At 35.3% G+C, this 27,477-nt stretch overlaps 1 protein-coding gene and 1 pseudogene across 1 annotated transcript; both read right to left on the reverse strand.

Moving 5' to 3' along the window:
- Positions 1-7,343: 7,343 nt before the first annotated feature.
- LOC133876731 (uncharacterized) lies at positions 7,344-18,168 on the reverse strand. Its single transcript, XM_062314984.1, has 9 exons — positions 17,788-18,168; positions 17,432-17,618; positions 16,040-16,173; positions 15,833-15,945; positions 15,492-15,738; positions 14,994-15,149; positions 8,382-8,461; positions 8,235-8,284; positions 7,344-7,495 (listed from the first exon to the last, which is right to left on the reverse strand). Exons 1-9 carry the CDS (start codon positions 18,166-18,168, stop codon positions 7,344-7,346), a joined length of 1,500 nt encoding a protein of 499 aa, XP_062170968.1.
- Positions 18,169-19,928: 1,760 nt separating this feature from the next.
- On the reverse strand, positions 19,929-27,477 carry LOC133878121 (uncharacterized; annotated as a pseudogene).

A 27,477-nucleotide genomic window follows, 5' to 3' on the forward strand; every position in this document is an offset into this window, starting at 1 on the left:
TCTTGAATGATGAGAAGGAGCCGAGAGCAAACCCACGGCGTCAGACTGTGCATCTTCGAGTCTAGTTGGACAACTCCTACCTGAATGGCATTTTCGTAATATTGTGGTCTTCATGTTATTTCCTCAAAGGGAAAACCTAGTACTTTCACGTTTAAAGAGAAGGGCATTTTTGAGAGTTTATATACTGTTAAGTCACGTGCACAGCACATGACTCATTTCCATCCATTTAGACAGCATAAACTGATGGACGGGGCCAAAAAATGGAGAGTTGGAAGTTTGGGAGGCCGAAGTGCAAGCTAACCCCCTCATCTAAATATAGGATATCTGCTATGAGAGGTTTTTTTTTTTTTTTTTTTTTTTTTTTTTTTTTTATTATGTTTTTCATGAAATTTTTCATAAATATAGGAAATGGAACTAATATAGGGTAATTGCTGCTAATGCTCTAACATGTTTGTTAATGAACAAGCATTCAAATTGCTGAGTTGACACTATGTAGTACGTCCACTACTGACCCGCCAGTTTTAATCGCACTGATATATATATTTTTTTAATCTTTCTCAAAAACCCTTCTACAATTTTAAAATTCCTATTTCTTTCCTTCCTAAAATAGAAATTCAAAGGCTGTTTTGGTTTGAGTTCGTTTTATATATATATATATATATATGCAAAAACGCAATCAAAATTCCTAACCCAATAAATATCAATCGATCAAAATTGATGAGGGCAAATAACTTTTTTTTTTTTTTTTTTTTTTAAATTTTTAAATTACTCATTAACGCATCTTAAAAGCATTTATTTTTTTCGTTTTAGATCTCCTTTCTAACAAAATGTCCCTTATATATCTACAACTTATTTTTTTTTTATTCTTAATTTGCTATGAGCCTATGATTGGGGGTTGAGGATTTGTAACTTAATTGTATGGCCGGCAAATCAGAATGGCATACTTCCACGTTATAATAATAAAGAACTACTCCACCAACGATATGATTAATTGTCTTATTCCCATTTCCTTACATATATATATATATATATATAAATACTGAGAAAACCCGATTACTATATATATGATTACGTCGTAGAAAGTTTGCACGCGTGAGCTGACGCACAGCTAGCCCACATCAATTGTAGTGGATGGATGCGGGGAGGCCACTCGGTCAAACAAAGGTGATCGTGGTCATTAAAGCATTCTAGATGGCGTTTCATCATTCATGGAATTTTTATTTATTTTATTTTATGATGGCAATGAGATAAAAAACCATATGAGAAAGAGATAATGAAATGAAATTAATTTATTTTTTTATAATTTATTTTTTTTTTTTTTTTTTTTTTATTTTTTTTTTTTTTATATAGAATTTAAGCCAACTTTTTATTAGGAGTTTTTTTTGGTTCATTGGGGTGGTTATATCCACACAAAAATTAGCTACAAATCAGTATAATAAAATGGAGATATGTTACATGTACGTCTCTTTTCTAAATCAACTATTGAATCTGGAGGACGTATATGTGGGTTTTTGTGGGTCATACAGATTCAATAATTAATTTAGAAAAAAAATGTACAAAAGATGTACAAGAATAATTTTTCAATAAAATGATATGTGTTCTTAAAGCATGTAAAAAGCACATGCTTTCTTATTAATGTTATTAAAAAAATATGTGTTTCTCATATGCTAAGAGACACATGTCACTTTATTAGACTGGTTTGTAGGTTTGTAGCTAATTTATGTCCGCCATAGCCAACCCCATCTTTATTTATTTATTTTGAAAAATGAGGGTTTTTTAGACTTTTCATCCACTAAAAAATCACGTGTCGTTTTTTATTAGAGAAGACGAAAAATGACTAATTGATGAGCAACATTGGAAAAGTAAAAAACTTGGGAGGTTCATTGTCAATTTTTAAACATTAGAGGAAAGATAAAAAAAAGAGTGTATATTTCCTGAGGGGTTAAATGTATTTTTCTAAAAAAATAAACAACGAAGAATTTAGGGCTATACACTACCCTAGACAGATGGCGATTTACGCAAAACCCAGTGCGTACCATGGTTTACTCAAAATCTTAGCACTTGCTCTTAACATCTGGATACTTTTTTTGTTTTTTCCTTGAAATGGGGTTCAATTTGGTTTTGGTTCAAAGGCCACACCAATTTTCTAGATTGATTTATATGACTTCCGATTGGATGATCACATGATTAGGAGTGGGCAAAATTTCTGACTACTGCCTTTCGACCACCTACCGACTCTACCGGCTTCTGGTGGTCGGTTAGTTGGTATAGATTTTTTTATGCCGATGTCGGTTTGGTTTGGTTTAGTGGTATATATATATATATATATATTTTTTTTTTTTTTCTTGTCAATTAACTGAATCGATTGATAACTGATCGAATCGAACCGACACTAAAGAGACGACGTCATTCTACTTCGGATAGAAACAACATCGTTTCATTTGAAATGAAGACGTTGTTTTAACCGGCTAACTCTAACTCATTTTGTCATTCCTGAATCCTCACTAGTAGCAGCAACTGTAGCCGCATGACTCTCCTGTATTTATTCATTTGCTTTTTACTATACAACTTCAAGAATATTTTTTCTGACTTTGAAGGTGAACTAATCATAGCTTTCTCTCATCGACACACGCTCTTTCTCCTTCTTATCTATAATTTTATTCTATCTCACATTCTCACTCAAAGCGGTTGTCTTAAATTTGCAAAAATCTAGTGATTCAAGAACAACTGAACAAGGTATTCTTTCTATACCCACTATTTTTCTTTGTAATGTTTTCTTGTTCTAATATCATATCGAAATGGGTATTTAATTATTTTGAAATATTAGATGACGAATTTTTAACCGATTTTAACTGACCTAATGATTTAATCGACTTAACCAACTGCATGTTAACCGATTTCACCGATTTAATCGAAAATGTCGAAATTGTTTGTTGTCGAAATAATTAAAGTCGGTGAATTAACCGACATTGGTGGTAACTGAACCGAAAACACCCATAACTGAACCGATTGAACTGATACCCACCCCTACACATGATTGTGCAAATTTTTTGAATTTTAGGGGGCCTTTTTTAATTGGCTGATGTGTAGACTTACCCAAGTCACGAAGACATGTGTTCTAGAGAGCCTCCCCTTTCGCCTATAGTGGATATATCAGTAAGTTAGTAGATCAAATGATTGTAATAGTCGTGGTTCTCTAAACTTGTCAAGTTGTACATATTGTTAATTACAAATACAATTAGTGACAACAAACATGATTAAATTGCTACTTTCAAATTCAATCTTATCATAGCATTTTCTGATCAATCAAACTATATAAAGGAGGCCACTTGGTCAAACAAAGGTGATCATGATCATCAAAGCATTCTAGATGCTTGTTGGGAATAATTCCACTCGATCCGGCCCATTTTGAAGATTACAAGCTTCTTAGTCTACATTGACTTACTAGCAATTGCTAGCCCGTAATCCATCAAATACGAACTCACGAGTGTGAATTTGGGTACCTTGGAGCCCAGGGAAGGTGTTGCCCTAGGAATCGGCATAGCGAACCAGGGGTGGCAATACGCGATCTCGGATTTCTTGGGATCACACCCAGTTCTTGGAATTCTGGGACTAAAATCAATCTCGGATTTGCCGCCTAGAATCTCGCTTTGAGATAGGTAAGGAAAGAATTCCTGTTTGGAAGGTAAAGGATTCCTAGTCAAGGCCAGACTCTGACGACACTCTTAGGTCAAAAAAGGAGCACGAAACCCTGATGCAGTTAAGCCATCATCACTCGGCCTATAAATAGACCTTTACACCAGATATAAAAAAAAGGAGATTAAATTATTGTGTTGGGCCACACTTTTCTCTTAGAGACTGACTTAAGCATTAGAGTAAGATCCATCGGCGACCTTGGCGTGTTCTCTTGACATTATCTATTTTGTAACAATCGTGGCACGTAAAGAACATTGTAGAGCGAGCTGTCACACCATATATATATATATATATATATATATATATATATATATATATATATATATATATATATATATATATATATATATATATATATATATATATATATAATGTAAATGGAATATAGATGTGGTTATTAATCGCATTTGCATATCCTAAAATTGCATCTGTATCCGTATCCGTATATGCAGATAGCGAATGCTGGCTGTTATTATTCGCCTGCATTTTCATCCATACTTGTTATTATATTTTTCTCGCATCACATGATTATTTTGTGTACCAAACATGCATGTTTACAACTCACATGAAATATACTTTTGATTATTGTGAACTTTATTTTGTGAAAAATGAGTGATTAATAACAAGATAATGAAAATGATAAGTTTACAAAAGCATGTATATAAAAGATGGTGAAGACTAAATTGCATCGTATGATATAATACAACGGTACGTACAGGATAATTGTCATGGGCTTACTATACAGTTTAATCTTATGTTCAAAGGTTTATTTTTGGTTTGGCCTTGGATCCAATGATTTTTTGTGACCGGCGCAACCATGCTTGAGTGGTGGTCATTATAAACAGACATCATTAGCAGCGTGAGCCACTTGAGGCCGAACTTAGTTGGGTTGCTAATGATGGACGGGAGCATACAATATGCGAGGCATTGGTATTGTATTACATGTCCTTCGGGACAGCGCTAACCCTACCAGAAAGGGTTTAATATCCTAGGTAGACCTTTGGTGTTGAACTGTGACATGATTCTCTTATTATACAACATATATTATTTCTATATTGCATGCATGATGATATTATCAAATGATAAACTGTAACCTTGCATTGTTGCATGTGGTTTATAAATAACTGAGTTCAGATCATGATAATATGTCACCATGTGTATTATTATCCACAAATTTATGGACTTACGCTTGTATCTTTTCCACCTATGAAACATGTGTTATTTTATAGTCGGACTACCTTTAGATATCGAATTCGAGATGGACCTCGAACCAGATGTGGCCGTTTGGTGTAGTGATATCGATCCGCTTATGCTTGAGGGCTGATTGTAGGATTTTGAAAGCCACTCATGGTAATTAGTACTTTTGGGTGATGTTGTAGGCTTAACATTTGATGCTTAATTGTGTATTAAGGTTTAGTATTAATCTTTTATATCGATGATATATATAGCAATGGAGTTAATTTGATAACTCTTGGTATGCTCTGGTTGTAATTAATGTTGGTAGAATATTTTAGGTTTCTGTTGCATAGTATTATCTTTTTGAGAAGTAGAGATCCATGAGTTTTATTCCTTGTGGAGTGGGACTGGGAGACGAATCGTGAAATTAATTAATTTCTGGGGATGTTACGCTCACACATCCACTTATAAAATTGTAGTAATTTTACAGATGCTATAAGAGAGGAAGATGAAGAGGAAGAGGAAGATGAAGAGGAAGAGGAAGAAGACTCGTATGCGTGTCTTACTTAATGATGATCGTATAAAGATTATTATTTACATAAAATTCATAAATATAATTAACATCTATATTGTAATTAATTCATAAATTTAATGACTTGGACCTACATGGATGTTATTATTTTTATGATTCAATTAGAATAAAATGGTAAATTTGGTATTAAAAATAAATTTTCCTAGGCCCCCACGTATGAAAATTTTTATTTGTTGATGTTTAAATTTTACTAATCTTATTAATAAAGTTATTTAGTAAATTTATGCGTGATGTAACCTTTACCCACATGAAAATTGGGCTTTACTTTTAAATTGATATCGGTTAATTTAAATAAAGTTAGGGTTAAATACAATTCACCCCTCCTCCCCCACCCCCCCTCCCACCCCAAAAGTTGCACCGCTTTTTCAATATTACCTCCAAACTTTAAAAATTTGTTGCCCCAACGAAGTTTTCCAATTTGTCAATGTGGCCAATTTGTTAGTTATTTCTGTCTGACGGAAAGGGCCTCACGTGTTCCGCACATGATGTTTTTCCTGCGCATTTGTTCGTTTTACCTTCAGAAACCCTACCAAACCGATTCGCAGTCGCCGGATCTCTGTGATTGAACCATCTAGAATGGCTCACTCAGGCACTACGATTCTTGTGCTACTGGCCGCAATGTTGGTATGCCCCATTGTAGCACAATATCCGGTGTCTTCTCCGGCATCCTCTCCCACGAAATCTCCCTTTGACAGCTTCTCCACTGGCCAAGTCTCCCACCTTTTCGGCCGTGAATCCTCTAGTTTCCGTGCCTTCTCCAAACACCGTGAACTCTCCTCTGTTGCCGCCTCTGGCGTTCTCCAAGGCTCCGGTGAACTCTCCCTCATCGATCTCCGTGCCACCAACTGAAGCACCTGGACCGGCTGTGAACAGTGCCGTTTCGAACTGATTCGCAGTTGCCGGATCTCTGGCTGTTGCAGTACTTGTTGGAGTTTTGGTTATCTAGATGAGCATTTTACCGGCGATACCGGCCATGAAACTGAATTGGTTTCGGGCTACGGTTTGTTAATGGCTTCTAGGTCTAACTATGGGCCTTCATGAGTATTTGGCAGCATAAAGTTTTGGATTTAAGGCCTGAAAATGTGGTCTTAGAGGTCAAGGAGAAAGTAGATTGCTTTTCGGACGTATTGGTTTTGGATGATTTATCGGGGATTTTCAAGGTTCACATGAATTCCGGTGAGGTTTTCTTCGAATCTGTTTGGTGGGGTTTTTGAGGGTAAAACAGACAAATGTGCATGAAAAACATCATGTGCGGAGCATGTGATTCCATTTCCGTCAGAGTAGACGGAAATCACTAAGGGATTGGCCACATTGACAAATTGTAAAACTTTTTTGGGGCACATTGCAAATTTTTAAAGTTTAGAGACAAGATTGAAAAAGAGGTATAACTTTAGGTGGGGTGAATTGTATTTAACCCATAAAGTTACTTCATATCATTAAAGTGTTTTATTTTCCTTGTTCATTACAACTATTCTTCTACTTTAATTGATGGTACTTTTTAAAGTTCAAATGCTTAATGTTAACAACTCTTTTGACTAGAAAGAAAATGTGCTTTTCACTTTGGGTTTTTTGGAACTTAATCTGGCGCTTTGTGTGAACGAACCACCCGCTCTCATGGAATCAATTATGCCACATGAGATTTCCAAACATGAGATGTGAGAGCAATCTAATTGCTTTAGTTTGATCATGAAATCTCATGTCACAAAAAGCATTAGTGGTTCTATCCTTGAATGCCCAATAATCGATCTATCTAAGTGCATGAATATATAATACTTCATCACCTTCAATGATTTCAAATTGAACATCAGCTAAATAACTTTGGTTCTACTCTCGACATCCATTATTCTTCATAATAAACATACATGGAGCTCTCCTCACATCATATAGGAATGAGTTGTTTGAATGCTAGAAGATCAGCCTTGTACTTGGCAATCCATTTTTTGATTATCTTGATCTCTACCATTCTTTGCTTGACTAACCATTGCGGATCAGTACTTGAATTTGCTACGAGTATGTCCAAGCAATGAGAACCTACAGAAATGGGGCATTTAATAGTCTTAAGTCTTAAACAATATCTTTGGGAAGATATATACTTTCTAAAATTGTATGACAACATTATACTAAAAAATTAGGTAAAACTTTATTTATTGCCCATGATCTTTTATTACTTTTGTAATCATACTTTTAAAATTAAAAAAAGTGTCAATTTAGGGTTACAATCTTTCAGAAGTTTACGATGTCAACCCTTCTATCCAAATTCAGCGTTAAATCAAACGGTTGGCGAGTGAAATGTCTAAAATACTCCTAATATGTTTATAAAATTACAAAAACACCTTGGTTTATTTATTTAAAAAAAAATTCGTTGCCTTTTTTGTGACCCATGGTGGTGGGTCAAAGGTGACTTCACTGTGCCTTTTTTTTTTTTTAAGGAAAGAAGGGGTATTTTGGACATTTCACTTGATAAACGTTTGATTTAATGTTGAATTTAGATGGGAGGGTTGCCATTGTAAACTTTTGAAAGATGGTAACCCTAAATTAACATTTTTTAAGGTTTAAGGTTATGATTGCAAAAATGATGAAAGATTAAGGGTGGAAAGTGAAATTTTCCCAAAAGATTATTAACAATAACATATGATAGAGATAATTTTTCTTTCTTTATGATGGTTTCTTTGTCTATGTTTTTGTGTACTTCATTTGTTTATATTTTATGTTCTTTTTTTTTTCCCTTAATTAATTAATTAACTAACAATATTCTTACAGAGGTGAGTACCATTAATTGTAGAGACGGCAATGATGGTGTCTGATATGTTCTCCACGACCCTATAATCAAAGATGGACATAAATGATGACTAAGTAGGTACAATAATCATAAATTTGCACACTTAAAAAGAAAATGAATAATTAACAATTTGTTTACCCTCCACTGCTGTATGGATCTTTTAGCCCATTGGAGAATATGATGTTGCTTGCAAACTTTCGGAGAATCAATTTCAAATCCTGCAATTTTACAATGTCAGAAGCACCAAGAGTTATTATCAACGTATGAGAGTAGCATCGAACGATAGATTAACAAGTGGGCTCCTGTGCCACGTCAGGATTAGCTTAGTCGAAAGAGATGTGTTATTTGTACACACTTATATTTGGTGTAGGACCCATGCATATAGAATGGGTCACATATGTATGGGTTCCATACTAAATGTGTGTGTACAAAATGTATACAAAAAAATGTGTATAAATATCATTTGCCTAATTAAAATGCTCTGCGATAGTTAGAAAGCTCAGGAGAAGAAGGGAAGGACGATTTTAGTGCATGGAGACGCGTGAGAGAGAATTCTGGTGATTGGTTTCTATTCCGAAGATCGGAGGACTACTGTTACAAGTTCTATATTGGTATTCCTTTGAACTGTTGTTTGTATTCAATTTTATTTTATTTTATTTTTTTATTTTTTATTTATTTTTTTTTTTTAGGGAAATGTTTGGAAGGAATTTTGTGTGGGAAGTGTAGAGTTTGATAATGGCAAGGAAATCTAATAGAGGTAAATGACGAGGACCAAGTTTGAAGAAATTGAGTGAAGTGATTGGTATTTCGAATTCAGATGATCCTTTAATTGAAGGAGCATGGAGTGGAGATGAAGCATGTTGTTGAATCGGATTCTGGATTGATTCAGAATTTTGAGGATGCAGTAGGTGAAATGGAGGGTGAAAGTGTTTATTGCTGAAACTAGTTGTGATATTGATTGTGAAGAGGATTCAGAATTTGAAGAGGTTGTCGAAGGAGTGAATGATGTTCATGTAGGAGGTGGAAAAGCAAAATTGGAAGAAGGTGTTCTTGCTGTTGAGCATGTTGAATTAGGGGGGGTTAAAAATGAGTGGCGAGTTTTATTCAAGGGGGAGAAATCTTTGGGTATACTTCAGTATTTTGCCCCTAAGAAGTTTGATGGTAAGGTGGTGGTTATGCTAAGTAGTGATTGAGCTTAGCTGGTCATTTGCTTGATATGCTATTACCTTTATTTTTACTTAAAAAGTTAGTGGATTCTATGTGGAATCAATATGGGAAAACAAAAGTTTTTCATGGAAAAGCCATATAACCAAATAATTTGTAATTTTTTTTGCTACATCTTAAAATACTTTTAGATGGTCCAATATTTATATGTTTAATGTCTAATTTATTAATCTATTGTAACAAGTGAGCATTTTGAAGCATTAGGGTCAAAACCAAGACCTTGTCCCCATGAGTTTTTTTGAAAACTCAAAATCCGATTCAGTTTAGAAGTGGGTGAGTCAGGGGATTGCTCAAGCTTGAAAATTTCCTCAGATTCCTCTAAAACTTGAACTCGATCTATTCAACAATAAGGATTTCTCAACCTTCAAACGATCAACAACACCATTTAATTGAAACAATCTAGTGCACAAGGATTCTCTTTCATCTCTCAAGGAATTCTCACTCTTATAGGCAGTGGCCAAAAGATCACAAAGTGAGACATTTTCATTCTCAGTAGTGTTCAACTTTTTGAGAAGGCTTTTGTTCTTTTTCCTGTCATTAAAACACTCCTTATAGAGTTGATCATAGACAACTTGGAGACTTTGACTAGCACCAGGAAAATACACAACCTATTTACCTGTGGAGTCTCAGAAGTCATCTGACTCGAACTAATCACTTAAAGAAGCATCCATAGCATTATCCTTCGAATTATTTAAGTTACAATAATCAGCCCTTACATGCCTATAACCCAAGTAGTTAAAACATTGAACACCAAGACTTTTCTTGTCCTTTCCATCCCTAGAATTCTTGACAAGGGTGCCACCACAGGAATTACTCGAAAATTCAAGAGAAAATGTCCTACTTGACCCCTTAGAATTCTTGAGGTGCCTATGAAACTTCCTAGTTAACATGGACATGACCTTAGAATCGGATGAATCCTCTTCAGAGGATTCAACACCAACAACCTTCTTGTCCTTCTTGGAGGACGTCAAAGCTAAGTTCTTCTTAGGTTGAGAGAACCTACTCTCATAGGTGTGCAGAGAACCTACATGCAAGCTCATCAACTCTTAAGGAATCCACATTCCTGCTTTCCTCTTTGGCAGTAACCTTAGAATTTCTGCAACAATTTTGGCCTCAGAAATTCTCACCTAGACCATAGCTAGAGTTGATAATGTCACATATCTTAGCATAAAAACACCAAAGGTTTATTTGTACTTCATCCTGGTCTCTTGAAAATTAGATGTCAATATTTGAAGTTTTGACCTCTTAACACCTTTGGTACTCTCGAGGATATCCTAAGCATTCTTAGAATATTCACAGGTGGAGATTCTTTGGAACTCATCCTTATAAAAACAATTAAAAAATTGCATTAAGGCCCTTATTGTTCCAGTTACTCATGGAACAATCATCCTTAGACCAAGTCTCATTCCCTCCGTTGGATTTAGTCCAACCTTTTTCACAAATAATCAACACATTATCTTGTAGGGACTTCTAGTGAGCTTTTATACGAACTTTCCAATATGCATAATCATTTCCATTAAAGAAAGGAGATGCACTAGAAGAAGGGGCTTGTTCCATGACAATGGGGGTCAATGATCAACAAAGTCAAGACGCATATCTAAAAATGAGTGAACTCGCTCTGATACGAATTGAAAGAACTAAGGACCGAGTCTAACCCCCAAAACAAGTACACAAGCAATATAAATATTCCAAAATAAATAGCAATAATTAACAAAGAGACATCACAACCATAACTCAAGTAATTTGGTTACGAAATGGAAAATCATTTGAACACATCAAAGGGAAAACCACTATCGGGCAGCCAAACTCTGAAAATCACTATAATGTAGAAGATTCAAAAACAGATAGAGACACTTACAACCCTTTGTAAAGCTAAGACTCCATATATATGACAACAAGCTATTAGCTTGCTTCCACTCTTGCTCCCCACTAGCCAATCTTCTATGAGTGCCTTTCTTACCGATCCACCGATAGACTTCCTTGTGGTTCAAGGATGAGTATGGTGCGGTTTAAGAGAGACCAATACTCAAGTGAGAGAAAGCTTCGAGCTTTTTAGGGAGACTCACTTGGATGAACAAGGGGAAGGAAGATGAACTTCTATAAAGCTTCTAGGCAACACAAATGGCTATCCTTCTTTAGCAAATACAATAAAGATCCTCTTTTCTTTATATATCCTAAGGCAAAAGCTCCCTTTGAAGAGACTAAAGTTTGAATTTTTAACTTCAAAAATCGCAGCGGCGTCATAACGATGGAATAACATCAGAACGTTAACTAGGGTTTCATCGCTAACTCTCTGACATAGTAGCAATTCGTGAGGACATTAATCTGATGTTGATTTGACGAAACACAATGTCTGCATTTTTTTTAGGACTTGCATTTTTGTCAAGACCTGCATCTGATATTGATCTAATAAAACACACTGTCTGCATTTTTGTCAGGACGTTCATCTAACGTCCAATTGATGTCTTCACATAAGTAAGACCAAACTTTCCCAAATCACAAACAAACTTTTTGGTAACCAAATGAAGCGAATAAAAATGACCTAACACATTTCAAGGTGGGAGGTGGGTAGAATATCTTCATGTGGCTTGATTGGTGGCATTAGGATGGGGTGTGTTGAAAAAGTATGGATTCAGGATTGTTTATGATGTAGGTAGCAGATTGGGAGAAAAAATGTCATCAGTGTTAAAGAATAAAGCTTGCTGCATGTTGGCCACCAGCAAGATCAGAGGACTTGGTTTGCATCTAGAGTTTATTGCTTGAGGTGGTTATTGGAGAATCCAATATGCCATTTTGGAATATGTCAAAGAATGGTATACATAGTTGTTCAAATACTTGGGAGGCAATAAGGTGTAAGCTTCCAAATGTCAATTGGTGTCAACTAATATGGTTTCCCATGGCTATACCTCGTCAAGCTTTTATATTTGGCTTGTTGTAAGAGACAACTTATCAATATGGGAGAAATTGGTAAATTAGGGATATTTAGGAGATGTGGTTTGTTGGTTCTGCATGAGTTGATTGCAGAGTCGAGATCTGATGCAAGAGAAAATTAGGCATAAGATTTGAAGATTATTTCCTGAATATGATCAATCCAAAAATAGAAATAATCATACAAAATATTTGAAGATTATTTTTAAAATAATATATTTTACTTCGTTTACAAGAATCTTACTTTGTCTCTAACTTTACAGTTAGGTTTTGTATTTTTATTTCTTTCTTTTTCTCCAAGTATTCTAGTTAGAAAATACTCAAACTTTTCCTATATAAAAGCGTGTTTGTATTATTTTGGAATCAAGTTTTGAAGTATTAATTAAATTTTAAGTCTTTTAGAGTTATTTATCTGTTTGTTTATTTGGGGCAATTAGGGGTTTTCTCTTTCCTAGTGGTTCTTTTTTATCTTCCTGAATTCTCCTTTCTATCTTCAATTCATAATTTCTGCTGCTATCATACGTTGTCAGAATAATCTTAGTTCTGTCCCGCTTCAGTTGGCATCAGAGTTTAATCGTCTTCTTGGGGTGAATTTTCATAAGTTTTCATGAGTGGTGGTCGTGGTTGGTGTAGATAGGTTCTGAATGAGGAAGTCTTCTACCATGAATGCAATGTACAAGACGTGATTATTGAAGACTTGCAGAGGCAGGTTGCGGAGTTAACCTAGCGTCTAACGGCGCAAAACATGGAAATGTATCGTGATATTAACGTCCGCGATTCAAAATCCAATTTCGAGAACCTGTATCACAATCCTGTTTTGGTTTGGGAACAACGTGGTCGGGATGAAGAGTTTCAACATGAAGAAGACGTTGAAGACATTCTCAATGTTTTGTAGATTGGAATTCTCCACCAACTTATTATACATATATCAATGATGAAGATCTTATAGAGGCAAGTTTTGAACAAAAAGTGGATAATCATGTGTTTAATGAAAGTCAAAAGAGTGAAATATCTCAATGAGGTCTTCAAAAAATTAATTATGTTGATTTTATTGGGATTGGAAATTTTCTGTCAAACTTTCCTAAAGAAAATCTTGACGTTTGTTTTAGCATTTTGGAAGAAATTTTGATTTTTCATGGTTAAGAAAGAATTGAATATTTTGGAAAAATTTTACGGAGAGTGAATTTATGACAAGCAATCAAGAGCTTGTAAAAATTATTTCATCTGAAATTGGTGCAAGTAACTTCAGATCTACTATTCAGAGTCGTCTTGTAATGGGTTGCAATTTCTCTTTCTTTTGACATCAAGTTACTTTGGTGTTGAGAAGTATATATAGAATGGAATGAATTGATTGGATATCCAATAGATAGATGCAAAGATAATTCGAATTCGAGGATGAATTCTTTCCAACCTGGTGATACTGATGCAGAAAAAAGTTAAGCATAAGATTTGAAGGTTATTTCTTAAATAAGACCAGCCCAAAAATAGAAAGAATCATACAAAATATTTGAAGATTATTTTCAGAATAATATATTTTACTTTCTGTATAAGATTCTTACTTTGTCTCGAACTTTACAGTTATGCTTTATATTTTTTTTTTCTTTTTTTCTTTTTCTCTAAGTATTCTGCTTGGAAAATACTCAAACTTTTTCTATATAAAGGCATGTCTGTATTATTTTGGAATCAAGTTTCGATGTATCAATTAAATTTGAAATATTTCAGAATTATTTCTATGTTTGCTTATTTGGGGCAATTAGGGGTTTTATCTTCCCTTTTCGTTGTTTTCTATCTTCCTGAATTCCCTTTTCTATCTTTATTTCATAGTTTCTACTGCTATCATATGCTGTCAGAATAATCTAAGTTCTGTCCCGCGTCAAGATCACTTGTTTTTTCAATGCAATTTTAGCAGAAGAATTTGGGATCATGAGCCAAAATTTGATTGATGCTCCTTATATAACTTGGGATGTTGTTCTTGAATGGGGTGTGAAGGAGCTAGCTTAAGGGTGGTGGATTGAAAAAGCTTTTATGCAGATTGAGTTTGGGAGCCGTTGTTTACAATATCTCGAAACAGAGAAATGTGATTAAGCATGGAGGACAGCTGAGATCAGAGGAACAACTTGTAAAGGATATTATTTGGGAAGTTCGATCAAGGATCATGGCTAAGAGCAGCTTTCGAAAAATAAGGAGAATTTGGAATTATGCACTAAATGGAATCTCCCAACTATGATACTAGGAGCTAGATAAATACTCTGGTTTGTTGGTGAAAATAACCTGTTTCTGTTTGGCGTGTTAGCTAGAAGAGAGTGATATGTTTGTTGTTGCTGTAGAAGTGTTACTGTCTGTTGTTTGTATTTTCACTGGTGTATTGTATCTGTGTTTCTCTGCTAAGAGCTGTACGTGGTAATTGTTAGTTATTGATGTAACTTTGTTCCAGCAGGTTTGCTGGAGTGTTTTGTACTCCTATGTTCTTTAATTAATGGAATTACTCATTCATCTTTAAAAAGAAAAAGAAAAAAAGAGAGAGCAGCATCAGCTTATTACTGAAGGAATCATCAGAAATAATTGTTAAATGTTTCACAAAGATAATTAAGAACATACATGACCGCCGTAATAAGTTGTCACCCAGTGAGGCCGAGGTTCGACGCCATACAAGCTCTTGCACTCATCGATGATTTCGCTTAGATTGAAAGGTGACGAAGGGAACATAGATCCGTTGGTATCATGGCCAATGGGCATAACCATCTCACTACATGACTGTACATATATACACAAGTCATTTAATTATAACCAATTCAAAGCCAATGCCACGACAGTCATGTTTGTATGTAGTTGAATAAAAATTCTCTTCCCTTTCTAAAGAGAAAAGAAAAGAAGAGGCATCTAGCCGCAGCAAAAACATTATGAAGGGCTTAAAGGTCCCATATTATCACCACTAGTTAAATATATCTTACTATTTCCAATTTTTTTTTTTTAAGTATTAGCTTAATCTTATAGTTTTATAACTTTTAAAACGTGTTTCCAATATGATTTTTTTTACTTATTCATATCAATGAGGTTAATGTTATAGCTAGTTAAATCTATAATTGAGAAAGTTACCTGCCATCTCCACCCTTCATTTGTTTCAGTTGGATAATTGTATTCATTCATGTCATGGCATGACCGGTTTCCTTTATAAGCAACAACAGCCGCATATATTCGGCCAAGAGTATCAGTTCCAACAGTTGCTCCATCAATGGCACTGCAGATAACGCTAAGTGGGTATTTTGGGGGAGCATTATATTGAGCTGCTTCAGTAATTATATTCTCCAAATAGTACTTCAGATCAGAAGATTCATTTAATTGACTGCGAAGACAGAAGTTTAATTTTAGGTTTATTAATGAGAGTTTAGAGCTATAGAATAGTACATGATAATGAGGAAAAGTATTATACTAATTACCCGCAAGTATTAAATCTCTTGCTAAGTGTTGAAAGACCATGAGGTCTGGAAGCAACTCTATCAATTTCAGTCCATGATTCCCGGATGGTTTCATAGCAACTTTTACTAGTTTCCTGCACCGGCCATCGCAGTAATTGCTGTAAGTTTTTGCAGGCTTTAAACATAATTTAACATTAGATCTCAAAATATAAAAAGTTGGTGTGTTACTTTAAAATCCTTGGTTACTAAAGAGTAGTATCCAGCTTGTGGTGAAATGTCATCAAAGTAAAGGATTGGAGCTGAAGAAGCTAGAGATCCAAGGACAACGTGCGGATACTTTAGCCGAAACCATGCTGCAAGCACTGCAAAATTATGTAAAAAAAATACATATTTTTGTTGTTGTTAGTGTTGGAAAATTCAGTGTTAAAACATGTCTGGTTGTAAGTTTTAAGTCTAGAGCTAAGTAGGTGAAAAAAGGTGATTCAAGATATGAGAATTCACGGTTATTCATGCCGTCCAATATTGACCCAGTCAGGGTAAAATGATCATAACATGTGATTCGGAACTTATATGGAAACAACCATGGTGGCATTGGAAAGCTGATTCTAAATTATGCAACTTTTTATTTCATGAAAATTTTCCAATTCCATTATTTACGGCGTCAGATTAAGCTATAAAGAGAAGACTGAAAAGCTTGCCGGACAGAATGACCCGTTCCAAGTGTCGTCCCAAGCTAGTTCAAACTGAAGATTAATTTAAAGATGCGGCAGAACCTGGCATTCTAAGTTTCGTTTCAAGTTAATTCGAGTTGAAGAATTAGATGTGTGGTAGAACCTAGCGTACTAAGTACCGTTCCATTTAAGTTAAAACTGTGGACTTACAAAATGGCCGTTCCAACTTGTGTTCTCAAAAGACAAGGACTTTTCATGCACGTCAAAAGACAAGGTTTTAGGATATTTTGCAATATTGTGCTAGGAGTATGTTTTGTTAAACCACGCATGCAACCATAGTTTCGATCGGTTTCTTTGGTTCTAGAGCATTCATGCTTCTCTTCTCTTAGAGCATGTTTTGTTAAACCACTCATAATGCAACCATAGTTTTCACATAAAGCCTTCAGCCTATTGGAGTTCTACTAAAGAAGATAAAGTAGAAAATTTTTTCAGAAGTTTTGAGAGAGTTATTGTGGTAGAGGACAAGTGGGTCGCTTGTCTAGTACAAGGGTGAATGTGTTAATTGCAAAGGTTTTATAATTATGGATATCTTGTAATTTTTCATTATTCTATAGTTAATTGATTTCTTGGGTTTGGCTACCCCAAAATAATTTTACTTTTGAAGAGCTATTCAAAAGGTTTTTACTTCGTCACCAAATATTTATGATGATTGATTTATTGCTTTATAATATTTGTTAATAGTTTGTGTGGTGGTTAATAATATTAAATTCTGCATTATCATGTGAACACCTATACAACCCCCTTCTAGGCGTTCTTGGGAGTCATTGGGCTATACATGTTTCCAAAATATTCAAGACAAAGCATGAAAATGTTAGTGACTAGCTAGTTAATTAATGTCATCTAATTAATATGCTAGCTAGTGGCTGAGAAATGTATTATAGTGACTTACTTCCTCCATAGGAGCCTCCAATAGCGATTACTGGAGAATATTCTGCAGATAAATTTTTCTTTACGTGTAAGAGCACAGCAGCGTAATCTGCTATAGCCTGAGCCGAGTTGAAATAACCACGAGTGCTCGCATTCTTCAAAGCCTTTTTCATTGATCCAAATGGTACCGATTTTCCATAGTACCGATGCTATTATTTAGAATTCAACAAATATTTCTGAGTCTAAGATTGCAGTAACGTGTCAAAACTGCCATAATTTTCAGTTCCAAATCGGTATGAAAACTAGTTGATTATATTATATAGTAGTGAGCTGTTATGAAATAAATTATATAATGCAAAATACTTCACTTTTACGTACCTCTATGTACACTTGGAGGGCCTTAAACCGGAGGGCATTATCACTGAGAAACCCAATGCTGAATACATCATCATCCAAAGGTCCTTCCTCGCCAAGATATGCAAATATTGGTGCGTTGGAATCCGCTCCACCCCAGTACTTAGAGTTGATCACATATCTTTGTTGAAAAGTGGCGTAACTATCAGGCCTGTAGTTGAAGTGATCGAGTTCTTGGGTGTAATAAAATGTTTTGTAATCCTCTTTGTCGGATGAAGATGTGGTTGGAGGTTCATGTTGTGATGTTCTCCGTATTGTTCCAAGCCGAGGAATGTAAAATTGCGTCGTACAAGCCCAAATTGATGAGAAAACTAGGAAGAGCAGTGAGTATCCAAGAGAGTCCATAAAAGATTATGCAGAATATCTTATCAACAAGTTCCCTGAAAAGCTTCTTTCAAGTTTATACTGAAAGATTTAAGAATTTTCTTTATAATAGAAACAATTAAGTGTTTGTAATTGCCTACTTGAGGACTTAGCCATTCATTCTATTTAGACAAATGTTATTTTGTATTCTATCTTCCAGTATTCTCTCAATATACTCGGCTGACATAATCCGCCCTTATATCAGTCTTAATTTGAAATGAAAACAGAATTTAAAAATGGATTCAACATGTCACGTTGGCTGAATATAGTAAATGAATGCAAAACAGCATTTATCTTCTATTCATAATCGTTGTTACAGCTATTCAAAATACATTTGAAACTTGAGATAAGGTATCAATTGCTATCTTTGGTCTGCTGTGACTTGGTCTACTGCCTTATCGATCTGGTGGATTCGAAACGGAGGGAATCACTCCAATTGTATTGTCATCGGAGTCTATATATGAAGAAATCTAGCTAGCTAGCTTGCTGACTTAATAAATTATCCATTGCTATTTTTGGTTTCACCGTACGTGTGAAAAGGATGCATGTTTGCAGCAGTACTAAGTCAATTAATCATGTTACATATTCATGTTTGTTTGACATTGAAGCCAGTTTCTGTTGGTTTTTGCTTGGTGGGGAACATATATATACGCATCAGTACAGTGCAGGGACTAATTTATTTTGAGAGAATAATTGCCATGTTGCTTCCTTTGGGCTTTCAGGAGAGTATATATATATATATATATATATATATATATATATATATATATATATATATATTGAATAACTGTTTTCATGACCAATATCAAAATATCTCTAGTAGCTCCTTAATGTGTTAAAAAGTTAAGCTCCTTGTCATATCAAAATGTTGCGAGAGCTAGCTCTATATGATATGTATAAATAATAAATTACTTTTTGCTGTCAAATTCCAAAAAATAATTTGACGGATTTTGTTATTGTGCCATATCAAAACCAATAAAATCATGTCACATGTATCACTCATAACAAAAAGTAAAAAAATGTATAAAAACTATAAATATATAAAAATTAAAAACTTAAAAAAGAGTCAGGAAGGGAGTGGATGGGGTGGGTTGCAGGCCGCCGCCAACCCTAACCCATGAAGGTGGCCGCGTTCTGTCGTAAACCTCCTCTCCTTCGTCGACTTTGCAGCTAACCCTAGCCCATGATGTTTAGTGGCTTTTCTGGCATCCTAAAATGCCACTAAAAGTTAATCACAAATCACTTCAATTTTTGTAGTGGCCCCTTCTGCTTCTAGCGCAATCACTTCCCCCACCCCCGGCCACTCCTCCATCTCCATCTACAACGACAACATTTGTAGAGTTCTTTTCATAACCATTATTTAATTCACTCCACAGTTACATTCAACGATGCTGAAACACTAGCTACCTTTTTGACCAACGACAAAAGGAACCTTTTTCATTTTATAGGCCATATAAGGAGATTAATTTGAAACTCTAGTTGCCAAATAATATCTTAGATGCACCATAAAATATACATTAGCTTCATTAGATGTACGTTGTACGTAGACACATATTCAAAGGCATATGTGTGTTTGTTTTGAATATTATTCTGAATAATATTTTACTTTTTTTAAAAAATAAACCATATTTTATTCAAATTTTTTAATTTTTTTCAAAGTTTATTTCACAAAGTCAAACATCGTAATTCGTATAGTAAATTCGAAAAATATTCGGATTCAACACTCAAACGGACCAGAAGGGCTTTAATTTTCCTAAGTGTTTATTTCCTCTGGTATCTCTGATGCATGCGACTTCAATTTATTGCTTGAAAGCGAGAAGATCAGTGTAGTACTTGGCGATCCATCCTTCGATGATCTTAACCTCCGCCTTTCGCTGCATGACCAACCACTTTGGATCACTTTGCTTTGCCGGATGTAAATCCAAGCAATGAGATCCTGCAAAAAGAAAAATTCATTATCCACTATGAACAACTCCCCTATGATTTCGTTTCTTTTTCTTTTTTCTAATACCATTTTTTGAAAAAAGATCGAGTTGAGTACGTACACACCGTTAACAGTATGGACAGCAACAACTGTGCGGGATATGTTTTCAAGCACCCTGGAATCAAAAATAGAAAGCTGTTAATTAAACTTGGTCGATCAATCGAGTAAACTTAATTAAGACTTGGTTATTTTGTGTTTGTAATTGTTTGTCTAGCTGGTTAATTACCCGCTGCTACTGTAAGGATCTTTGAGCCCATTGGAGAATATAATGTTGCTTCCAAACCTGTGGAGAATCCATTTTATATCCTACAACATTTTCCATAAAAAAAAAAAAATCAAAATTTTAGATTAATAATTAGTAGAAGCGTCGCGGAAACAATTTGAAAATATATGTCAAAAAAACATATATACATGGCCTCCGTAGTAAGTAGTGATCCAATGAGGGCGAGGGGGGACGCCATACAAGTTCCTGCAAATCTCAATATAGTTGCTTAGGTTGGAAGGATTTGGCGGGAACATATATAGAACCATTGCCAATCACTGTGCGCATAATCAGCTCGCTGCATGTCTAATTAATGCATGGAGAGGTTAAACTAAAATCAAAGAGGGGTTTAAGCAGTGATCATAAAGGACAATTAGCTAGCTAGGACACATTTTCAATGGCCGGCATGTATATATATATATATATATATCAAATTTAAAGCAAAAGGAAGAAATATATAAATCAAGTGAATTTTATTATGTCCGGCATGCATGCTTGGTGGCGGAGCCGGTTTGGGACTGAAAAGTCTTCAAATTTGATTTTACATCATTTATACATCTAGTAGTACTACTATTCCAAAGCTCTTAAGTTTTTTTTTTATTAGTTGTTAATTGGCCTCCTATATATTATTCATGAAGCGCGCTGCAGCATATATATATATATATATATATATATATATATTGATATATTGATGACAGAGCATTTCCTTAACGGTTATTATTATTATTATTATTATTATTATTATTTTTGTCATTTTTATAAGTACTTCAACAGAAATTACAACAAAGAAAAACGTAGAGCTGGGCAACCTAACAAAGGACCCTAAAATAAACACATCAGTGTAGGTAAACAAAAACTAAATGAGAATGCAACAAATAAATTATGAGGCCCTATATATTCTTGATACAAAGACCAAGAAAAGTGGTTGCCAATAAAGAGGATTCGGTAAGGCACACCATGAATAGTGCAACCGAGAGGCACAAGAAAGGCCCTAAACCTCAAAAGGTTCGAACAACCGAAAGATAAATCACCACAACAGAGAAGACACTGATAAATGTCAAAATGAAACCTAAGGTGAAGATGGCTTTGACAACCCAAAGTAAACTAGGGAAAGCAAGGAGCAAATTAAAACACCGGCATCTGGCGTGGCGGAGGAGGATGGAGAGTGTCGGCGGGTGAAAGCCACTTGCCGGTGAAGAGAGGACTGTTAAAGTATTAATTAAGTGATTATGTTTACCTCATCCTATTATAAGCTTAAGCTTTTAGGACAAGTGGTGATTTAATATGGTATCAGAGTCAAATGTCCTAAGTTCGAACCTTGATTCCGTCATTTGCCTCCCATTTCAATTAAATATTCCACGTGTTGGACCTCATAAATTAAAAAGGAGTTTGAGCCCACACGTGATGGAGATTGTTAAAAGATTGATTAAGTGATTACATTTACTTTTTCCTATCAGCTTAAACTTTTTAGATCAGTGGTGATTTAACATGGTATCAGAGCCAAAAGTCTTGAGTTTGAACCTTGACTCCGTCATTTACCTCCCATTTCAATTAAATATTTCACGTGTTGAGCTTTACTTATTAAAAGGAAGTCTGAGCCCACACGTGAGGGGGAGTGTTAAAGTATCGATTAAGTGATTAAATTTACCTCATCCTATAAATTTAAGCTTTTGAGATAAATGAAATTTAACAAGGACCACCATTGGAGGTTGATGGTAGAGGTGGAAGACAGCTAGCGAAGGAGGCGACAGGAGACAGTACGCGCGGTGGAGGGCTATCTATGCGTTGGTGCGTGTACAACACGGGCCAGTGAGTGAGATCCACTTGCAGGCGCGCGGTGCGAGTAGGTCTGATGGAGGCACGACTGGTGTTGGTGAAGGCCAAAGACGACGGGGAATGCAGAGGGGTGGCACATGTCGAGCAGTGTTTGGCAGAAGAAAGTAGATTTAACTTTGAAAATTTTGATCTAAGATCCTTGACAAATTCGGCCAGAGACTGTGAAGGAGGGAAATGACTGGTGAAAACTGTGATTATAGTAAGGAAAATAGAAACAAAGCCACCAAAGGTGTAGACAGAACCTAGCTTCCAGAAGGCAAATAAGTCTAGAAAAAACTATAGCAGAATAGGGCGTCAAAAGATGAATAATAGGTAAAAACGAGGGGGAGATTGAGGAGAAGAAAGGGAGAGGGAAGCTTCCCTCCCTCCATGACTTTTGTTGCAGAGAGTTTATGAGGAGAGAGAAAGAGCTTTTGGCCAAACAAACTGGTCGTTTTAAGGACCATAACTGTTGAATTCCTTAATTAACAGTTAGTTAAAAGCAATTGTATGTGTAATAAGCTCCCATAACTTTTTAAAATGTTGATAACGTCCATGAAGCTGTGTCATCTACGTCTATTGCATGCTAAAATTATTAATGTTATTGTTGTTTTGGCACATGTAGTATATTGTTCTATTCTCTTGTGATTGTTATTATTACAATTTTTTTTTGAGTTAAATACCTTTGACTTTCTATGGTTTAAAGACTTTATTTTTTGTCACATGTGCTTCATTTCGTATCGCAGATGGTACATCGACATTTATGGTTAAAGATGGAGATGATACCTCCAGCTAACTTCCGTTCAACAATTAATGGAACTCCACGTCACTAGCCTTAAAAAATTGATACGTGTCCCTATGCCTAATTAAAAACTAAAAAACTAAAAATATAAAAAACACTAAAAAAAAATTAAAAAAAATACTTTTTGAACAAAATAGAAAATAAAAATTTAGGGGTGGCTCCATGGCCTGGCTGAGGGTGGCCGAACCACCCCTAGCAAGGGCCTTGGGGTGGTGCGACCACCCACAAAGAGGAAAATGGTAGTGGGTTCAGCCACCCCACAAGGCCAGAAAATAAAAATAAAAAATCATCTTAGGGTTTAGTTCTTGGGGTTGGCTGAACCACTCTTGGGCCATAAGGTGGCTAAACCCGCCTCCAGGCCAAAAGGGGCTGGTCGAGCTGAGACACCCCCAAGGCTCTTGGGGGTGGTTTTGGCCACTCCCATTTTGCTTTTTGGGGGTAGCCGAACCACCCCTAAGGGCCATAGGGGTGGTTTAGGCACCCCCAAACCAGCCACAGAGCCACCGCTAATTTTTTTTTCTTCTTGTTTTTCAAAAAGTATTTTTTTTAATGTTTTTAATATTTTTAGTCTCTTAATTATTTTATTGTTTAATTTTATTTTTAATGGGTATATGACACATGTGAGTTTTTTAAGAGTGCTGACGTGGACTTCCTTCAATTTATGGACGGAAGTACCATCTTTGTCTTTAACCATAAACGAGATACCATCTGCGATATGAAATGAGGCACATGGGGCAAAAATTAAAGTTTTTAAACCACAATGGGCAAAAAGGTGTTTAAACCTTTTTTTTGTTGGAAAACTTTACAAAACCCTCATAAACTTCCACTCAATTTTGTCTACCTCTCCTAAAGTTTAAAAACTTTCAATTTCAACTATCAAACTTCTAATTTGATGCAATGTCTCCCCTCCCTCTGTTAGGGTGTGGCGCTAAATCCTAATGGATTTCTGAAAAATGACAAAAATATCCTTACTGTTTTTTCTTCATTAAATTATAAAAAATAATATTTGGCCTTTGACCCTTAGGTCACCAGACCCATGACAGGGTCTTCTGACCCACAACAGGGTCACCACCAAACCCCGTAGTGGGTCTGTGGTTGACCCAACATGGGTCATCCACGACCTGCGTTGGGTCATATATAGGACCTAGCATGGGTCACCCGCGACCCTCGCTGGGTCATAGGACCCATGCTGGGTCACAAGGAGACCCAGTCGTGGGTCACCAAACCTACAACTATGGGTTACCATACCAATGGCAAGATCTTCTAACCTACAGCGGGGTCACCCGTGACCCACGTTGGGTCACTTTTTTTTCCATTTTTTTTTTAAATTTTAATTTTTTTCAATTTTTAATTTGAAATTAAGGGTAAATTGAGAATTTTATAAAACTTTCAGGGGCATAAAGGTCACTTCACCTTTTTTGTTATTTGATTTAACGCCAAACCCTAAAAGAGGGAAAAAAAAAATTGCATCAAATTAGAAATTCGATGCTTTGAAATTGAGAGTTCTTTAACTTTAGGGGGGTAAATTCAAAATGGGTGAAAGTTAATGGAAGTTTTGTAAAGATTTCCTTTTTCCTTTTTCTTTTTTCTTTTTTAATCTCGCCACCGGTTTTTTGTCATTACATCATGATTAATTAAAATGACATTTAAGGAGATAATTAATAAGATAAAGATGTATAATGTACCTGCCATCCCCAACCCCAAGCATCATCATTTGTTTCAGATAGATTTCTGGGTCGTTCATCATCATTAACATAGATAGCACGATTGATTTCCTATATAAGCAACCACACCTGCAAATATTTTGCTGAGAATATCACTTCCAGAAGGAGCTCCATCAATGCCACCACAGACAATGTTAACCGGACAATGTGGAGGATCATTATATTGGGCTGAACTTGCATATATCATATCCAAATAGTTTTCGAGCTCATCAGATGTGCTTAGGGGACTGAAATAGAAACAATAATATTCGAGTTATCGATCACAAAATATATTGTTATTATTCTTATTTTCATTTTCAGTTTGTTAAATTTAACAATTAGATCATTGCAAAGGCTATATATATGTTTCTTTACTTGCAAGTCTTGAATGTCTTGCTAAGGATTGAAAGGCCATCAGGCTTAGATGCTACTTCATTGATTTCGGACCACGACTTTTTTATATATGGTTTGGTAGCACTTCTCACTGGCTTCCTGCACCACATTCAATCAAGCGATACCGGCCATTTTAATGCGCCATTTAAATAAAAAGAGTAATGCAATTTAGTAAACTGTTATATATACGACAGTTTTCATACAACTGAGATGACGTAGCAGTAAAAATCAACTCTTAATTTTTTTTTTTTTTCATTTTTTACAATGGTTAATTTTTCACTGTCACATTATTAACTTGTATGACAATCATATACGGAGATGGATCCTCTCTATTTCAAATGAATTGAGAGAATCCAGTTAGTGTATTTAAGAGGAACAAAATGATCCAAAAAATAAAATGATCATTTTGCCCCTCCTAAATGTACTAACTGATTCCTCTCTACTTCAAGTGAAATGGAGGGGATCCGTTTCCATCGTATACATATATGCAGTCTACCGAATAACATTACTCAAATAAAAAGAAAGAGGAAGGAGAAGAAAAAGAAAGTATATACTAAAATTGTTACCCTAAAATCCTTGGTGATAATTGAATAATATTCATCTTGGGGCGTCATGTCATCGAAGTAAAGGATTGGGGCAGATGGGGCGAAAGCGCCAACGGCAACGTGAGGATATTTTAGCCGAAACCATGAAGCTAGCACTGAATATGTACATAACCAATGAATAGAATTAGGTTAAAACATGCACGTCCCTATCGATCTGTCATAGTATTAATTCACATATATTCTATCAAAAGAAAAGCAATTTGTGACCTACTTCCCCCATATGATCCTCCAATGACAATTACTGGAGAATATTTTGCATCTAACTTTTCCTTTACATGAATGATGATTTCTGCATAATCTGCAATTGCTTGGGCTGAGTTGAAGTACCCGAGAGTGCTTGCATTTCTAAGCGCTTCTTTCCTCGATCCGAATGGTATATATTGACTTTCCATAATATCTGTGCTGAAGAAAAAATAATGGTTTCAGGTAAGACCGTGCATACACGATGGTTATTAACTGTTAATACCAATTAATTGGTACATGTGTAACTGCATGGGTAGGTGGTGTGGTTAGCGGTATACATGTGGATGTGATTATTTGTAATATCCGCAGCCGATTCGTAAAATGCAAATATCATTTAGAGATATTCACATCAGCATCATGTTTTTACTAACTGAATTCGCGCAGTTATTGCGGTTAATTATTAGCAACTATCCACCTATTATGTAATGGGACTTGTAGGCCTATTTTAATATTTTGGGTCTTCTTTAGATCTATATTAGAGCTTATTTTAAACGATTTCAAAAATAATTTAGGCCATTTTCAGTGTTTCGGGCTTTTAAAATTTTTTTAAAGCCCTAATTTTTAAAAAATATATTGATTTCACGTTACTTTGGTCTTTTTGTCCAAATGTTACATGAAAAAGCAACACAGCTAACTAAACGAATTAAAATATATCTTATTCCTAATCCAAAACGACGTCGTTTTGGTGAATTTATTATATATATATAAAAAAAATAGTATAGCAAACGAAATGGGTTTGGTATAGGGTTTCATATCAAAACATTAAAATATATATGCTCAAAACGGTCCAAGAACCATTTAAAAAATGTCTTAAAAAGAGGCTAGAAAACCAAAATAAGAAGCTCATACCTAAGTGACGGTTATTGCGGCGCAATTTGGGCATAAATTGCTAACCCCGCCACCGCATGCATGTACCAGCCTAGTTGTAGTTTAGAGTAATTTGAATATATGATTTCAGTAAAATAAGCAGATCATATATACCATAAATGAGAAATCTGCAACACCCACAAATGAGAGAGAGACAGAGAGAGAATGTTGACTGTGTGTGTGTGTCTTTGTGTGTTCATGAATACCTCCATATATAGTATGAGAGCTTTAAACTGCACGGCGTTATCAGTGAGAAATCCGATGATAACCACATCTTCATCCAATGGTGATTCTCCACCAAAATAAGCAAAAATTGGCAACCTACTATTTGCGCCATGCACCCAGTACTTAGAGTTGATAACATATCTTTGCTGAAAAGTGGAGTAGCTTTCAGGCCTGTAGTTGAAGTGATCGAGTGTTTGATTATACTAAAATGTTTGCAAGTCATCTGAAACGTTAACCGATGCAGATACTACTGTTTCACGAGCCTTTGAAAGCGTTCTTCCAATTGGACTCAGCCTGGGAATATTGTGTAGTGTTGCAGTACTGACAGAGGTTGAGAAAACAAGAAACAGGAAAGGAAGCCATTGCAACGAAAATGTTGGAGAGTTCATGGC

This window comes from Alnus glutinosa, chromosome 9 (assembly GCF_958979055.1).
Source record: "Alnus glutinosa chromosome 9, dhAlnGlut1.1, whole genome shotgun sequence".
In the NCBI taxonomy this organism is placed as follows: domain Eukaryota; kingdom Viridiplantae; phylum Streptophyta; class Magnoliopsida; order Fagales; family Betulaceae; genus Alnus; species Alnus glutinosa.

Coding starts and splice junctions, on each gene's coding strand:
- LOC133876731 (XM_062314984.1), bottom strand. CDS start 18,168: ATGGACTCTCTTGGATACTCACTGCTCTTCCTAGTTTTCTCATCAATT. Junction 17,619..17,787: donor CCCTCCAAGTGTACATAGAG/GTACGTAAAAGT, acceptor TCTAAATAATAG/CATCGGTACTATGGAAAATC. Junction 7,496..8,234: donor TGCCGTCTCTACAATTAATG/GTACTCACCTCT, acceptor CCATTTCTGTAG/GTTCTCATTGCTTGGACATA.